The 18583-nt window shown below is 39.8% G+C and overlaps 1 protein-coding gene and 1 pseudogene across 1 annotated transcript; one reads left to right on the top strand and one right to left on the bottom strand.

Annotated features, from left to right (window-relative positions):
* The window catches only part of LOC133737419 (fatty acid amide hydrolase-like), a 39342-nt pseudogene extending 28416 nt beyond the window's left edge, over positions 1 to 10926 (top strand).
* Positions 10927 to 13264: 2338 nt separating this feature from the next.
* Positions 13265 to 13672, bottom strand: LOC133737418 (uncharacterized mitochondrial protein AtMg00810-like). The gene has a single exon (XM_062164972.1). It carries the CDS (start codon positions 13670 to 13672, stop codon positions 13265 to 13267), a length of 408 nt encoding a protein of 135 aa, XP_062020956.1.
* Positions 13673 to 18583: the final 4911 nt, after the last annotated feature.

Below are 18583 nucleotides of genomic sequence, written 5' to 3'. Positions count from 1 at the left end.
CAGTCTTCCATTTTGAATAATTGTTGGCTGCAATTGGTGGTTCAGCAATTGAACCATCAACATAGCCCACCTTATTGATTCCACAGAGGTGAGCCTCCATCATCTTCTTCCAGGTTCGGTAATTAGAGCCATTGAGCTTGACACCTCCATAACTTCCAGTTGAATCATCTTTAACGGAGACAGAAATTTTGGAACCATGAGACGTCTCACCATCTCCATCTTGCTTGATTACGGTCGAAACATCTTGATCTTTAGCCATGGTGAATACGCAGCGGAAGAAAAAACAACAAAGTTCTTGGAAGTATAAGAAGACAACGGTGATGAAAGGATCAAAGGACAAGGAACAAATCCAAGCACAATGAACAAGGGTCAAGGATGAAAGAACAATGAGTCAGAGTCCAGGATCGGATCTCCGCTCTGATATCAGCGTGTTGAGAATGCCAATTGGTTTTAGATGTGAACCCCAGATTACTTTAACATGGTATCAGAGCGGGTTACCCACGTGTGCATGTCTAACGGCCACACGGGCTCCACGTCACACGTGTATGGCTTGAAAATTCGCCACACGTGCGGGGGCGTGTTGAGAATGCCAATTGGTTTTAGATGTGAACCCCAGATTACTTTATCAAATAATGTCTTTTCAATATTGATTCATTACTTTGCACATATCAAAAATATAAAATTTTAAATTGATCAACAAGTATCTGCCATAGAAATTTTGCTATTAATAAACTGGAGTAAAGTGAAATAATTTAATTCTTTATAGCATGGATTGAATCTTTTGAACTTAGATATGTTATGTGAATAGAATAAATTTCTAAGACAGAAGGATTTCAAAGTATCAAAATAATTATACACTGGATCTTTATTTTTTTAGGTCATGCAGAGAAATTTGTGAGATTGAGTGATTGACGTACAAAACACCTGCTAGATTTATCATTCTGAAATTATGTCTCTCCTCTTTCTTTCTTAACCTTTATATTTTTCTTCCTTTACAGAAATGGTGTGAAGTTGACATATGATACACGGACTAGTATGGCCTTGTTCCAATCATTTTCTGCGTCAGACTATGTTACTGCCCAGTGTTTTAGGTGAGCCAAAGTTAGTACCAGCTGAAAACAAGTTATATGGATTAAGTTTTGAAGTCTGAAAGCTTGTTTGTGAGTTATAAGATTATAAATTATAACACATGAAATTTAAGTTCATTTTTGTTGCGTTATCTTAGGAGTTATACAAGCATTCAATATTAACTGAAAACGTATTAAGGCAACCAAATACAAATACAAAAACAAAAACAAAAACAAAAACACCACCAAATGGGAAACATGTAAAGTCATTAAAAACATGTAACTTAAAAGTTTTCTATCCCCAGTCATCCCAAATTTCAAATATGAGAGTAATAGTTTTTGGAAGATTGCCATCCAAAGTGTCCATTGCCTGTTATACTGTGGTTTGCTTGGAATTCCTTGTAACCTGCAATTTGGGATATAAATTGTGATCAAGAGTAAATGAGATCATTGATGGTTCATTTCTCTTGAATTTGTGTCTGATCGATCCTTTAACCAGGCATGTATAAGTGAAAGATCATTACTTCAATGACATTTTCTCATAGTGAAATTGAATTTACAAGTATCTGATCTGTAGAAGATGAGAAACAACAGAGGTTTTGAATAGGAAAGGTTTGCCATGTTATTTTGGTACGATGTTTTTTATTGTTGTAGGAAAATATGATTCGAGAGAATTGTGAGAGAAATTGTGTGTTCTATTATTGATAATAGGAGCCCTTTAATTTATATAGGGATTTATAGAGTACATACAAGGTAATAGAATCTGAATACAATTAGGAAATCTAGAACATTCTCCTATTACAACTCTAGAACTAAACCCTAGTTTGAAGAGGCACACTAGAATTCAACATCCTTCAACACTCCCCCTTATGCCGCTCAAACTTGGTGATGACGCTTTGATCGTTGCCTCACTAAAAACCTTGCCAGGTAACAAAAACCCAGTGGGACAAAAAGAACCCTGGTCGAAGGACAAAAAGAGCACAACACGTCCTTCACTCTTCGAGATCGAACATGTAGACATCATCCTCCCCCTGATGTCGACATCTCCCCCTGATTGCTACAATCATGGGAGTTCGGATAACTTTCATAATCTGATAATCTTTACATGTTTCTCGAATGTGGATTTAGGTAATGACTTAGTAGATAAGTCTGTTACATTATCCGCTGATCGGATTTGATTTACTTCAATCTTTAGAAGTGATTGTTGTTGCTGATTGTAAAAGAACTTAGGCGATATATGCTTGGTGTTGTCGCCCTTGATGAAACCTACCTTTATTTTACTTAATACAAGCTGCATTATCCTCATAAATGCATGTAGGTTCATCTGTGGTAGACTTCAAACTATAAGTTCCTCGAATATGTCTAATTACAAACCTTAGCCATATGCATTCACGCACGGCTTCATGTAGAGCAATAGTCTCTGCATGATTCGAGGAAGTAGCAACATTGTAGACCTCCAAGATATCGCGGTGCTCCTCATGGTAAAGACATAACCCATTTGGGAGCGACCTTTGTGAGGGTCAGAGAGATACCCTGCATTAGCAAAACCCATCAAGACATCACCATTGTTTTGATGTAAGGGAGGAGGATGACGCCGGCCACCCTTGGCGGAGGCAGCTCGTCGGTCACGGCGTCTTGGACGGCGCCTCTTAGGCTAATGAGATCCATTCTCATTCTTCCGTCATTATTTTTTCTCTATAGGGATAGAACAAGCTCATATCTATCGTACATTTTAAGTAACGAAAGATTGTCTTTATACCAGTCCAATGACGTTGTGTTGGCGCTGGGCTATATCTAGCCAACAAGTTCGTAACAATTGAGGTGTCCGGTCTTGTATTGTAATAAGTACAATAATGCGCCTATTGTACTCAGGTAAGCACTTTTGCTATTAACACGTCTTCGTCATCATCCCTGGGACGAAACGGATCCCTCATAGGGTCAAGACAACGGACGACCATGGGAGTGCATCTTTGACTTTATAAAAATGACTAAGCATTTATTGACACAGTATGCAAGTTCTGAATCTAGACAAAACCGTGTTCTCCCAAGATCCTTCCTCTCAAACTCGGATTTCAAGTGTTCAGCGGTTTCCCTTAACTCTCAAGGGTTCCAATTATGTTTATCAACATAAACCGCGACAATTGCAAATCCAGAACTTGTCATGGAAACGCGTGGGCATAGTTCATCATATCCCTTCCCAATCAAGTAGTCACTTTAGTGAGCGTTTCAACCTCGTTGCAAACGCGCTCCGTGGTCTAGAGCCACTTGACTTGGGTAAATGAAGTTAATAAGAACCTTCATTATATTCTGCATCGAGATCGCCATAAAGATACGTAGTGACCACATTCGTAAGCTGCATGTTCAGTTATTCGGAAACTACCAAACTGACAAGGTAGTGGAGTGCAATGACATCCATTACGAGAGAATATGTCTTATCGTAGTCGATTCTAGGGCGTTTTGTGAGAAGCCTTGCGCCATAAGGAGAGATTACCATCTCTTTTTCTCATCAGGCTATCTAACGAAGACCTATTAATGTCAACATGCTTTATTTTAGGAGGTGTTGGCATCTCAGGCCCGAAATCCTTCCTCTTCGTTAGTGAATCCAATTCAACCTGGACCACATCTTTCCATTTAGGCCAATTTTCTCTACGTTGGCATTCTTCAACGGAGTAAGGTTCGATGTCATTGGTCTCAATAATCCCACATCCTCATGTACACTAGTGTAGTTTGTAGAGATCTCTATATTCACAGGAATTGGTTCTAACGTTGAGGCGTCCCCCAACGATGTCTCTTGGAAATAACCACAATCCAAAATATTCTCATGAGACGGATTTTGAGTATCAATGATCAATGGATCAAGTCGTGCCAAACTCACTCTCTTCCTAGGGCGAGAATCCATCGAACCTATGGGTCTCCTACGCTCTCTAGCGGAACCCATGGCCTATGACGCCATTATGGCACATTGTGGCGTCACTATACCATCATCCATGGTGGTGGTGCCGTGCCCATCTCTTTTGGGTCTATCCTTGTAGGCATGTTTGCAGCAGGTATATGTGATCTCGTCACTTTTAGGGGATCGAGATGAGACATAGTGGGGACAGACCACGACAATTCTTGTCGTTCCTATTGAACGTTGACGTTCTAATCTCCCCCTAATGACAAGAATACTGTCTCATTAAACTATTAAAGTGACAATCCGCAAATTTAGCGGTAAAGAGATCGCCTGTCAAGGGTTCTACATAGCGGACGGATAGTTGGAGATTTATATCCAACATAAATATATATATGCATTCATTGTAATGACCCATTTTGATGCGCTGTGGTGGCGCAATTGGCATATAAACCGCACACTCAAATATGCATAAGTACGAGATATTTAGACTCGCACCCAATCACTAGGTGTAACGCAAATAAAAGTTGAGTAGCTATGAGTCGTAGACGAATTAGCATAGCTGCATGCAATATTGCATAACCCCAAGCGGAAATATTGGTGAGCATTACCAATGTCCGGGCTACCATCGTAGTCGTTTAATGGTGGCTTTTCCGCGAGACCATGGGGTTTGTACATGGGAATATGATGCTTAATATCAAGTCCCAATGATAAGCAATAGTCATCAAAAATTTTTTTGATGTAAACTCTCTAGTATTATCAAGTCGAATTGACTGAATGAGATGATCTGGGTAGTGAGCCCATAGCCATATGATCTGGGCCAGGAGTTTATCATCAGCAGCATTACGATTGGGCGATAGCGCGACATGTGACCAGCATGTCCGCACATCAACCAACATCTAAACAGTCCGCACGTTGGTTGAATCGGTCCACTGAATCCCCTTGGATTCTTTGTAAGAATGGAAATATTTCTGTTGGGTCCTTTGCATAGGATGGTCTCGATCCTAATTTTGCTAAAGAGCAGGCTTTGTAAAACGAACGATGGACCTTAGAGGCAACCAAGGAAGAATTTGGTTGAGCCACGAAGTCACAATGGACTTTATAAGTAGGAAAATGGGCCAAGGAGGCATTGGTGGCGTCAAAGCCATCTTTGGGCCGCAGGGGGTAGGCGGCGCCGGCCAATGATGGCCGGTTGTGCATAGGGACGACGCCATGTGGTGCATGTGCCCTTCCTTGGACCGAAATTCAGTTTTTACTTCTTTTCGTTTTGAAAAATGGATGTCCGTGTGAAGTCTTTAGTATACGGACCATCATATCATGACCTGGGTGTCCCCAACGGTCGTGCCAAAACCTATATGTGTCAGAATCCCATAAGTCATCTCTCATGACATGGTTGGGTTCAGTGATGCAAATAATGGTTGCATACAACCCACTAGAGTGACACATAAGTTTCTCTAATACTCGTTTATGTCCGTAGTCATTGGAGGTGATGCAAAGGGACTCTTGTCTATTCTCACAATGTGTTTCCACATGAAAATCATTGGCTCTTATATCTTTGAAATAATAAAGTTCGAATTAAAGTATGTCCAAGACATTAAAGAATCGACACTTTATTAATAGCCAATGATTACATCAAAGTTTCGTAACCAAAAATCTAATCCAAAATAAAAATCAAACTAAGACAAATTGCAGTCACTCAATCCTTTTGGTAACTCCAATTAAACATGACCAGGAAAGTAAGAAGAGATGTCGGTGGAGCGAGGCTCTCTTAAGTACCACTAATCTCAACTAGGTTCCTAGACATCATACTTAATTGGGTGAGCCTAGTGAGAGAGAGTTGATACAAAATATCATTTATTGATTAAGGCAGAATTGCCATTACATAATTCTTGGAAAAATAAAAGACTATACTAAAGAAATCTGCGGCATTTTGTCTTCTTCGCCAGATTTAAAGTCTTCTTTGACTCGATGTCTTGATCACCGTGAGGCGGCTACCTTCTTAGGTACATTGCAAACTCAGGCCCATTGATCAGACGTTCCATATCAGAAATAGATACCATGAAGAGGATTGTCCCTTGATTGAGGCTCATTGGCGTAATATGCATGGTCCCTAGGACCTGAGGCGTTGGAAAATTATGACCATGGCCAATGTTGGCTCCATGGTTTCCAACCCTTCATCCCTCAAAGTCACGGCTCCTACGGTCGCGTGATTGTCCCCTTTGGCGATTACCTTCATGAGAATTTCGATCATATGGATCATGACGTCGATGGTGACTTTTTCTAGCCATGGGACGATACTCTTGATGGCTATCTTGAAGCCTATCAATTTCTCTTCTCACAAGCTCATTGCCATGTCTTTCAGCAGTGGCCATAGCTTCAATAAGCTGTTGAAAACTTGTGATCCGACTTACATTTACATGAGTCCGGAATAAATTAGAGGACCTCATACCATAGACAGGGAAGGTATTGAGGGTTTTCTCAATCAATTGTTCTTCTGTGATCGTCTTTCCACAGAGATGCATCATTGCTTTGATGCGGAGAGCTTCCGAATAAAATTGCATGACTGAATCACAGTCAGGGAAGCGAAGATCATTTCATTCTGCTTCTAAATTCAGAAGGATGTAGTCACGAACATTGCCATAATGTTCACGAAGCGCTTGCCATAGCTTTATAGCGCTATCCTCATTCATGAACTCAAACTGGAGGTCCCTATCCATGTCACGCATCATCACGGCAAGTGCCCTGAAATTGTTGATCTCAGTTTGAGGGTTTGGAGCAGTTCCTTTAGAAAAAAGCTCTTGGATTGTGTGCGATAAATCATGGGCAATAAGGTGGAGCTCAACGTCCCGAGCCCATATTAGGTATCTTTTGCCTGCATAATCCAATGGAACAAAATTGAGTCCGTTCGAGTTCGACATCCTGAAAAGTGAAACAAGAACGAATTAGTTTCGGAGTCAATACTTCCACGAAAACTAATATTAATAAGATTTCCGAGTTATGCTACTAAGAAATCTATTTCCAAGAATATTTGGATTAGACCAAAACAATGATGTTCAATATGGTCAAAGATCGATGCTTGAGGACGCTCTTAGTCCTACGATCACGAACGCTCTTAGTTCGTATATAACGTGAATTCCCACAATTCCACTTATTAAATAATCGAACCCACGTTATAGAAAGGTGGGATGGAGGAAAAAGGGAAGATTGCAATCCCCGAAGAAAATAAAGAAATTTAAAAGACAAGAAAGCAGGAACTATAATCTTAAAAACTTACTTGTTGATTCGAGGCTTGAGAACACGCGCGTGTTGATGCAGGCGTGTTGGAAAACAGGCTGCGGGGATGTGTGAGGTAGGCAAGCTTTGGGCGAGGCTAGCTAAACGCGAGAGCTGCGGAGGTAGGCTGCGGGGCAGTAGGCAGCAACGAGCGCACGGGCGGGTAGCGCTTGGGCGAGCGCTGGGCTGGTTGGCGTAGGGGCGCGGGGGCAGGCTGGCGGTCGCAGGGTCGCGCAGGAGTGCGCGGGGGCAGGCTGTAGGGCTGAGGATTGCGGGGGGTAGACGCTAGCGTGGGCTAGCTATGTGCGGTGGTTGCGGAGGCAGCGGGCGCTCGTAGGGCTGCAGGGGCAGCAGATGCAGGGAGCGCACGCGGGGAGCAGTGAGCGCAGGGGCGCGTAGGAGCTGCGAGAGTAGCAGGCACGGGGCTGCAGGGCTGGGGCTTGCGGCAGATTTGGTGAGAGGAGTTTTAGGGTTTTTATTTTTAGGGTTTTGATTTTTAGGGCTAGGGTTAGGGCTCGAGCTGATAACGTGTTGTAGGAAAATATGATTCGAGAGAATTGTGAGAGAAATTGTGTGTTCTATTATTGATAATAGGAGCCCTTTAATTTATATAGAGATTTATAGAGTACATATAAGGTAATAGAATCTGAATACAATTAGGAAATCTAGAACATTCTCCTATTACAACTCTAGAACTAAACCCTAGTTTGAAGAGGCACATTAGAATTCAACATCCTTTAACATTTATTTATTTATTTTGATGAGAAACAAGAGTTTCATTTCATTAGATCAAGGAAACAAGACTACAAAAAGATGGCAAACTTTTATGTTCTCCGACAAACGGACAAACCTTTCCTATTCAAAACCTCTTTTGGTTTTCTTGGAAAATGTAAAGTTGTAATGAATTGTGTTGCTCATGGAGTTGACCTGGCTTTCTTCCAGCAAGATGTGCTCTTAGCCTCTTAGCATGCACATTGTGAATTTCATTGTCTTTTTCTTAACTAAAATGCATGGTATGCAAATGCTTCAAATATTGTATGTTTGCAGTATATTATGAAGTTAGGTTATAAAATAAGTCACTGAATGCCTGCTCAGCGAAAAGGTGAGATTCCTAGGGGGAATCTGTAAGCTTATAATTTACCATGTCTGTGCTCTTAACTTCTATTAAATTTGTCTCAGGAGAAGGATTATGTACCATCATATGGAAATCTTCAAGAAGGTCGACGTGATAGTGACTCCCACAACTGGGTATGTGTGAAAGGATTGGTTACTGATCTACAAACCAATTCAATAATGGATCAATGACAGATGAGTTATTGCATTCAGTTACAAATTTATTCCAAATGATTTTGGTAGTAATTTAGTAATGACATTTGATACTTGATTAGTATTTTTGATATTATCTTATATTCAAGGATATGCACTCTAGTATAAAACTATGACAGTCCGTGTATATTCTAAATTCCTAAAATATCTTTTCTTGTTTGCATAAAGGCTCTTGGATGAGTTGGAGCTGTTATCTATTTATTACATACATTAATATAATTTTATGGGTGTCTATGGTCTTTCTTCACGTAAAAGTAGTTTTTCAATTACAGACAGAATACACTGCAAAAAATTCTAAATTTTTTCTTTTGAATTTGGATACATCAACATATTGAGTTTCGTTTTATGTAAGAAAATCAAAAGTATTGAGAACAAATATTTTGTTTTCCCTCTGAAGATATTTTCTGGGAAACTGTACCAAAGTGGTTCTAAGTTATTAAAATTTTTTTCATCTGAAGACAGATGTTGGAAGCAATTATCTACTTAGTTTCTGTCTCTATAATTAATTTGTTCTATGACTTCTGTTCTGGAGATATTTTCTTGGAAACTGTACAAACCGGGTCCTAATTTACTAAAATTATGTTCTTCTGAAGATAGATTTCAGAAGTCAATGATCGTACATAGTTTAGATGACTAGGTGTGCAGTTCAATCTGATTTGCATCTTGACAGAATAGATTTTCATTCTTTTATTTCTCTTAAGTAAAGAAACTCCATAGCACTTTCAAAAAAAAAAAAAAAAATCCATAGCAAATGACATGATGCCTATGAAAATAGGTACATTTTAATATGGTTTTCAAACATATAAATTGATTCTATTTGAATTTGTTATGCTCCTTGTCAGTTTAGATGACACTCTGACAGTATGACACTAGGAATACAAAGAAGATAAAAAGATAAGATACAATTTTTGAAATCTTTTGAACTTAAATTTATACATGGCTTCCTTTGTGTCAGCTTTTCTTATGCAGTTTATCATTGCTGCAAATCTTCTTGGACTTCCTGCCATTTCTGTACCTGTGAGTATCTTTTATTTTCTTTCTTTGGTTTTAATATGGATAGTTGTAATTTGGTTATGGTAAATACTTTGATGTCAGTCTCGGTGTACATATGTTGAGCACATGTGGCTTCCCCTTCCTAGCTAAATGAACGAATATCTTATTTATCTTACTCGTCTGTATGAGAAAATATTCCAAGGTGCAATAAATTAATCACAGGGATATTGAAAAGCCATTCTCTTTGTGAGAGTTAATTTGACTTTGTGAAACGTTTACAGAAAACATACATGAAGGTAGGACTAATTAGTTTATCTGTCTTTGGTGTTTTTTTTTTTGTTTTAGACATTAGTTCCTTATGATATGCACACATAGTTGAATTTGTTGTGTTGTTATTCTCATGCCTTGACAAGTTTATATAGCAAGTATTCTGGTTAGTAACAAAGCATGGATGTCTCATTGTTGTTATTGACCTATTTATTAGGTCTCTGCTTTGCCGGGCTGATTTTCTCTATTTTGGTATTTCTTCAATCTTCAGGTTGGCTATGATAAACAAGGACTTCCAATTGGTCTGCAACTAATTGGCCGTCCCTGGGGGGAAGCTTCAATTTTGCGTGTGGCTTCTGCAATAGAGGTATGAAATTGGTTTGAGCTTTTGAGTGGATGAAAGAAGAACTCTGCTTTGTACAAGAAGGAAAGAACACTTCATTACATATTTGTTCTTTTTTTTGGATTAGAAAAATTGTTCTTTCACGTAGAATAATTCTTGTAATCCGAAAAAAAAAAGAAAGGAACAATACTGTAATACAGCTCGGAATGCTTAGGCATTCTGCAAACCATCGGTGGACGAAGAGAAATGTTCATTCTAAAGCATTCTTCTCATATTTTTCAGGAACTCTCTGTGAAGTCCAAGAAGAGGCCTGCATCATATTTTGATGTTCTAAAATCTAACTAAAGAGGTGCCTTCACAGCAAAAACAACCCTGTAGGCAAGATTCTCAGTTTTCTGTATGGGAAGACAATTGATTATCATTACATGACGCGCGGTTGTTTCCAACAAGAAAAAACTTGGAGCTTGATAGACATTCAATAAAATTTCAAAAGTTTGTAGTGTGTAGTTATGCCTCGAATGTCCCAACTTAGGAATTGTATGAATTTATATTTTTAGGACCCAATGTTATTTGTGGTCACATTGTAAAGGCAGACACATGCCATGTAAGGTACTATAGGAAAATGAAACAGATAACATGTTTATTTACATTCTAAACTCCAAAGATTCAAATTCAGATAGTGTAAAGGCAGAAAATTTGAACATGTTGGTTCATGTAAACACCCCAAAACGGCTAATCCCTAGCCCAAAAGATTAGGGCATTTTTGAATCGACCAAATATATATATTTAGTGTTCCAAGAAACCTCGTTTTGTAACCTCTATCTATGTTTGTGAGATAGCGAGCGTTCTTTTCTCACTTCAAACTATTAAGAAAAATTATATTATTTTCTCACTGCAAACTTAATAATAATAATAAAAACACAAATATTTCTATTGCTCATCCATTTTCAGATTTCATTTTATGGAAGTTTTTGAAGAAAAATAAAAACGGTAAAAGAAAATGCATTCAAAATTAGATGGTGAATTATAGAAGAATAAAACTATGATGCAAGAGCTAATGATGAATTATTAATTTTCTAATTGTACATTATATATAACCATATAAATACCTTCGCAAGAGAAAAAGGAAAAAAAAACAAAAAACAATTGATTTTTGTCAACAACTACCTTAAAAGTGATCAATTAATGGCATGTACAAAATGATCGTATAGTGGTCGTATCATTCGGCTTTGCCAGTATTTCAGACTATTGCACTCATTTCACACAACAGTCCTCTCCTCCTCTTTTCACACATGACTCCTCTCCTCCTAAACCTTATAATATAAAAAACTTTCCATTGCATGCAAACGAACCATTGGCAGTATGGTTGTATCGCTTTACTGACTTTAACATTATCTTTTACTATTAATACCTTACCTCACCTTACCTCAGTTGATAGATTTTGTTAACATAGAGTTGTTAACATAGTTATGGGAGGCTTGTTCCTTAAATTGAGATTAAAGTCCTCTTTGAGTGTCTTAAGGGGTGATGGAAGTCTGTTTCCTCACTCAATGTGTCTATATGGTGTAATCTTGTAATGTGTTTTTCTTCAAGAAGTAATATACCAGAAAACCTTCCACAAGTGTGTGTCTAGTTTTCTTCATGGTATCAGAGCAGGAATTCAAAGCTTGACTCTTTTTAATTGTTCTTGTGTCACGGCCCGATTTTCAAGCACAAATAATAAACTAAATAAACAAACACAAACACACCGGGTGTGATGATTCGAACATCAACCCTAAATACCAGGAAAAATTTTCTTTTTAAAACAAGTGTGCAACTAAGTTCCGAACTCACAATGTCAATACAGACTCGTTCTTTAGAGTCATATATTACATTACACAAGTTTACAAATTAAGTTGTCTTAACAAAATAATAAGTAAACGCTCCCTTAGAGCTTACTACAAACGGAAGTCTGAAGAAGTCAAAGCAACAAAATTAGCTTCCGAAAACCTACAGTTGCGATAGCAAGACCCCTACGTCAGCCACGATTATCCTAACATGCAGGATCAACCCCTACACCATTGAATAGTTTACCAGGTTGCAATAACAAACTCGGTAAGTTTTTGACAGCTCGTATCAGTAAACTCGAACCACAATAGTAGACCGGAATAATAAAGTGAAACAATTCAAAATAATATAGTAATCCATGCATATGATTTAGTTCAGGTGATCACATGAAGAGAAAACAATATAAAGAAATAGTAATCCCTGCAGATACTTAGTTCAGGAGATTACGAATAAAATCAATAAGCAATTCAATACTAGAAATAAATTAGAAATAAATGCACGTTTATCTATTTAGAATACTAATCACCACGACATCACTCTCAATATTAATCACTCAACAACAATCCACTTCATTTACACAAAATCAACCACGTCATTTATACAAAATCAATCACGTCATTTACACAAAATCAACCACGTCATTTACACAAAATCATCATGCAGATCATCACATAGATCACCACACTGGTTATCACATAATATTGCTTCCTCATCTCCAACAACCTCAAAACTGTTGAATATGATTTTCCTTGATCTGTATGTTTACAATTGTACAATTATATAGCTAAGATCTGCTCTACTGTTACCAACAGAATTCAATGCTATAAATACAAATATTCAAAACTAATCTACAGTTACACAATCAGATTTGATTGTGGAGAGGTTACACAATCAGTTTTGATTGTGGAGTGGAGAGGAAATCAATATAAGAGATTGATTTTCTCTAATACCCCCCTTCAAACTGGGCGGCTCAGGACACACAAGTTTGGTACATAGGAGATTATGGCGCTGCTGGTGAAGTGGTTTAGTAAGAAGATCAGCTGGTTGATCGACAGAAGGGACAAAATGAACCTGATGACTCCCGAGTGCTACCTTTTCACGAACAAACTGATAATCTAACTCGATGTGCTTGGTGCGAGCGTGGAAGATCGGATTAGAAGCCATGTATGTGGCGCTTAAGTTATCACAGTAAAGCAGAATGGGGTACTGAATATGGATGCCAAGTTCATATAGTAAGAAGCCTAACCAAGTTGTCTCGGCACTGGAATGAGCAAGGGATCAATATTCAGATTCTGCACTGGAGCGAGCAATGGTACGTTGCTTTTTGGAACACCAAGAGATAAGGGTATTGCCAGGGTAAATGAGATAGCCGGAAGTGGAACGGCGAGATTCTGGACAGCAGGCCCAATCGGCATCAGAGTAAGCAGAAAGGTGGGCAGGTTGGCTTTGAGGACTAAAATGGAGACCATGGCCTAGTGTGCCTTTGACATAGCGGAGAATACGTTTGGCTGCAATGAGATGTGGAGCACGAGGTTGACTCATGAATTGTGACACAGAATTGACCACAAAGGCTATGTTAGGGCGTGTAATGGTTAGGTACTGCAAGGAGCCAACCATCTCACGAAAGGCAGTTGGATTTCCAAGAAGATCACCATCATGTGTGGTGAGAACAGCCTTTGCCGACATTGGGGTACTCACTGGTTGACTGAGTAACAGATCATGCTTCTCTAAAATATCATGAGCATACTTGAGTTGATTGATGTGAAGGCCATTGGAATGAGGCTAGACCTATAAACTAAGGAAATAGTGAAGGGGACCATGATCCTTAATGTCAAATCCACGGCCCAAGGCATCAATAAAACTTTGAATAAGCTAATCACTACTGCCCGTAATGACAATGTCATCAACATAGAGTAGAAAGAAAATTGTATGCAATCCATGTTGATAGATGAATAAAGATGAGTTAGCTTTACTATGTCGAAAACGAACAGAAAGCAGAAAAGAGCTCATGCGTTGAAACCAAGCACGGGGTGCTTGTTTGAGGCCATAAAGTGCCTTATGAAGCTTACAGACCTATGAGGGGCGAGTGGAATCGACGAAGCTAGGAGGCTGAGTCATGTAAACGTCTTCCTGAACATTGCCATGGAGGAATGCATTTTTGACATCCAGCTGACGGAAAGGCCAACCCCTAGACACAGCAACACAGAGAACGGTTCAAATGGTAGCTCGCTTGATAACAGGACTATAAGTTTCACCATAGTCGATCCCGTGCTATTGATGGAATCTTTTGGCAACAAGGCGGGCCTTGTAACGCTCGACTGAGCCATCCGGGTTTCGCTTAATGCAGAACACCCATTTGCAGCCCACAATATGCTGAGATGGGGAGGGAGGAACAAGGGACCATGTATGGTTTTTCAACAAAGCATGAATCTCCTCGGTCATGGCAGCTCTCCAATTCACATCTTTGGAAGCCTGAGTATAACAAGTTGGTTCCATGGAATTAATAACAGATAAAAGAGCTTTTGGAATGGGATACTTTACAATGCCATCCGTGCAAATTTTGGGCTGGATGATTCCATCTCGGAGCCCTCATGGGGTGTGTTGGGCGCGGCGGAGGAGGTGCTGGGACTGGTGGAGGAGCTGGTGCCAGAATTGGTGGAGGAGGAGGGGGAGATACAACGACTGGCGATGGAGGGTCAGCGGCGACTGGAGGTTCGGCGATGACCAAATAAGTATCACCATTTGGTTGCTGAGCGATGGTGGACTGAGCAAGCGGCTCAGGTGCAGCCACCGGTCGGTGACGGCGGCGGTAAGTCACGACCGGAGGAGCACGACCAGGGGGTGGCGATGAGCGCAGTTGGGCCGGTGATGAAGGAAGCAGAAGCAAGAGATTGATGGAGTGCCTGTCTGATTCGAGAGACGCCAAGGGTGGATTTTGACCAGAGTGTGAACTTGGGTCATTGGGCTGCAGACTTGGAGTTGGGTCATTGGGCTGTGAATTTGGACTAGGGTCATTGGGCTATTTTGCGCGAGGAGGAATGGCAGATTGCTCAATATGTTGATCAGTTGGGCTTGGGCCAGATGACATTGAGCTCGGCAGGATGGCCTGCGGAGTCGCAATGTTAACTCGATTGGAGAGAATAGTGAACTCGAAGCGATCTGTAAATGAATTAGTGTGTACCTTCAAGTTTTTGTAGGGAAAATTGGTTTCGTTGAATAAAACATGACTTGAGATATAGACACGACCGTTGTTTGGATCGAGACAATGATAACCTTTGTGTTGGGGACTATAACCAAGGAAGACACACTCGACACAACGACTAGACAATTTGTTGGGAACATTTGTACCTAGGTAAGGAAAACATGAGCAACTAAAAACACGAAGGGATGAATAAGAAGGAGAATGACCATAGAGACGTGTGTGAGGAGTATCCCAATTTAGAGTAGGAGTGGGAAGAAGGTTAATGAGATATACAGATGTGAGAACAGCCTCAGCCCAAAGATTTTGAGGAGCACCTGAGGTGAGAAGGAGAGTGCGAGCCATAGTGGCAATATGTCAATGTTTTCTTTCAGCAAGCCCATTTTGTTATGGAGTGTATGGACAAGAAAATCGTTGTTGAATGCCCGAAGAGTCACAAAACTGGGAGAAGGCATTGTTGACATATTCTATACCATTGTCACTTTGAAGGTATTGTACAGAACAGTGGAAAATATTGCGAATCATGGCAACCAATTTTTGAAGGTGAGTAAGGACCTCATTTTTCCGGCGCATAGGATAAAGCCATGTATAACGTGAGTATTCATCTGTGAAAAGAACATAATATTTGAAGCCAGTTACAGACAAGGTAGGAGACATCCATACATCACTATGAATTATAGAAAATAGAGAAGAGGCGGAAATATGTTTGGAAGGAAAAGGTAATTGATGGGACTTTCTAAGTGCGCAATTATTACAAAAAGAATTAAAAGAAAGTGTGGAGCCAAGAGTAGATCCTAAATGAGCTAAAACGGAAGAGGAGGGATGACCTAAGCATTGTGCCAAAGAGACGAGTGAACAGAGGAGAGTGCATGGGGGACTGTGAACTCAGAAGACAAGCTAAGCGGATAGAGACCATCTTTGCATGGGCCCTGAAATAACAAACGACCAGTACGTAAACAATAGATTTGATAGAAATCTAGAGGAAATAGGAAGAAAACAAGATTATCCTTGGTGAAACGAGCCACAGAGAGAAGATTTTTACGAATTGACGGAATGCGAAAGACATTTTGTAAAGAAAAATTGGAAGAACCTAATGACAAGGGGAGGTTACCAGTATGGGAAACGGGCATCGAGTCCCCATTACCCATATATACATTATGAGGCCCACCGTAGGATTGTGGATTGTTGACAGGCATAGCTGTCATGTGATGGGTGGCATCGGTGTCCGGATACCAATTTGGATCAGCTGCAGAATGGACTCCAGGAAAAGGGGGAGCAGTATTTCGGCCGAAAAACCTTTGTGGGCCTTGAGAAGAGGAAGCCCAGGTAGGAGAAGAGAACAAGCTAGGCACGTTGTGTTGCATCGTGTACAGAGGTTGTGGGAAAAGGAAGACTGCTGCTGCTGCTGAGAGAAAGGATGAGAATTATGGCCGGTGTTTGATGGTGGGAAAAGGGAGCTGCTGCTGCAGGATTAAGGTATGATACCTAAAGGAAGATGCATGAAGGAATATTGGAAAAGGAAGAAGGAGAACACTGGAAGATGTAGACGCAGGAAGAGAAGAAGGAATAGGTAAGGATCCTAGGCTGATACCATGTTGAATATGATTTTCCTTGATCTGTATGTTTACAATTGTACAATTATATAGCTAAGATCTGCTCTACTATTACCAACAGAATTCAATGCTATAAATACAAATATTCAAAACTAATCTACAGTTACACAATTAGTTTTGATTGTGGAGAGGTTACACAATCAGTTTTGATTCTGGAGAGGAAATCATTATAGGAGAGTGATTTTCTCTAACAAAAACAATAGCGAAACCAATTCCAAAATAATATGTTCACATCTCAAAACCATCATCAAAATCATACACTTTTCAATCAAAGCACAAGCCGACAAAACCATCTTTTCTTTCAAATTTCATTTATTTTCTTCAACTTCACATTGCACAACAAAAGTGAACACCACGCCCAATTCCACCGTGATATATATTTCACGTCTATATATATATATATATATATATATATATACAAACACGTAGTCATCCGCTCATGGATGCCACTAATACCAACTATAGTTTTACAAATTACACTACTCGAAAATCATTTTATATCAAAACTTTGTTTTAACTTACCCACGAACCCTTGTCGATCAAGTCTTCATATATTTTAAAATAAATAATTTTTTTTTGATCAATACGATTTTTCATGCTAACAATTAAATCAACTAAATTAAAACATAATTAATTTAACAACTGAAACACCGTGAGATTTACTCACCTCAAAATCCCGCTGTGTTTTCTCTCACAGCTAAGATAACGTACAGAACACTCTCCGTCAATCATCTAAGTAAAATCAATCCCCAACTTAGTAGTACTAAACCAAAAACGAAAACGGTTATGGTTCGAACCGAGCACTTGAACCAAAATCGAAGATTTCGTCAATCAAGACAAAACTTCATCTGAGACCTCCCAAGGTCTCCGGAAAATTTCTAGGATTAATTTATCAAAACGATGATCCAATGGTTGGATACTCGCGGATCGCAAACCGAGAAAATCGAAACTACGAAAACCTAGAATTTTCCAATTATTACAATATGACCACATAATATATCCATGTGCCCGTATCGACGAGTAGGAGATAACTCTGAAAACAGAACCCTAAAAACTGACCGGACGCGCTGCCATGCGCTGCCGGTAGTGGCTGTGTGTGGGCTCCACGCGTCGTCGGCAACCCCCGAATTGGGTCATGATACCTTCGCCAAAATCTTCACAACAACATGTGCAACAACTTTCACAACTACATTGAAGTCCAGAAATGAAAGGATTCGTCGAAATTTACCTCGAAACTCAAGAAATCGGAGAAAACCCGAATTTGGATTTTTTGATCGATTCTTCCTCCTCGCTGCGAATTCGTTCAAGCCACTTGGAGAGGATGATCAGCGTCTCCTGGGCTTCCAGAAATGAACATTGGTGCGGCCAGAGGTGGCTGGAAGTGGGAGAACTCATAGCAGATCGAAATGCGCCGTCCAGGCGGCGATTCGCTATGAACCACCACCACAGACTTCAAGATGAAGAGACGGTCCCAATGAGACCGGTGGCGCGGCCAACAGTGGCTGGACGGCGAAGATATGGCCGGAAGAAGAAACTGGTCGGAGGGCGGTAGAGAGAGAAAACTCGGATCGCGATTTCGTTTTTTTGGAAAGCTATAGTTTTCTGATTTTTTTCCCAAATTTTTTTATTTATCCAAAATTAGAAACTTTTTCCGATGGTCATAATTTCTTCATACGAACTCCGATTTTCGCATTCCGCATGTCCACGAACTCGTATCGACGCTGATCGGACTAATATTTCCTATGTTTTAAGTGTCATTTTCCCTATATTTTACTTAGTCATTCC

The sequence above is a fragment of the Rosa rugosa genome, chromosome 3, assembly GCF_958449725.1.
Source record: "Rosa rugosa chromosome 3, drRosRugo1.1, whole genome shotgun sequence".
NCBI lineage: Eukaryota > Viridiplantae > Streptophyta > Magnoliopsida > Rosales > Rosaceae > Rosa > Rosa rugosa.
Note: the sequence above shows the minus strand (reverse complement) of the source record. Positions and strands in the feature narration are given on the sequence as shown.

Coding starts and splice junctions, on each gene's coding strand:
- LOC133737418 (XM_062164972.1), bottom strand. CDS start 13,672: ATGTCGGCAAAGGCTGTTCTCACCACACATGATGGTGATCTTCTTGGA.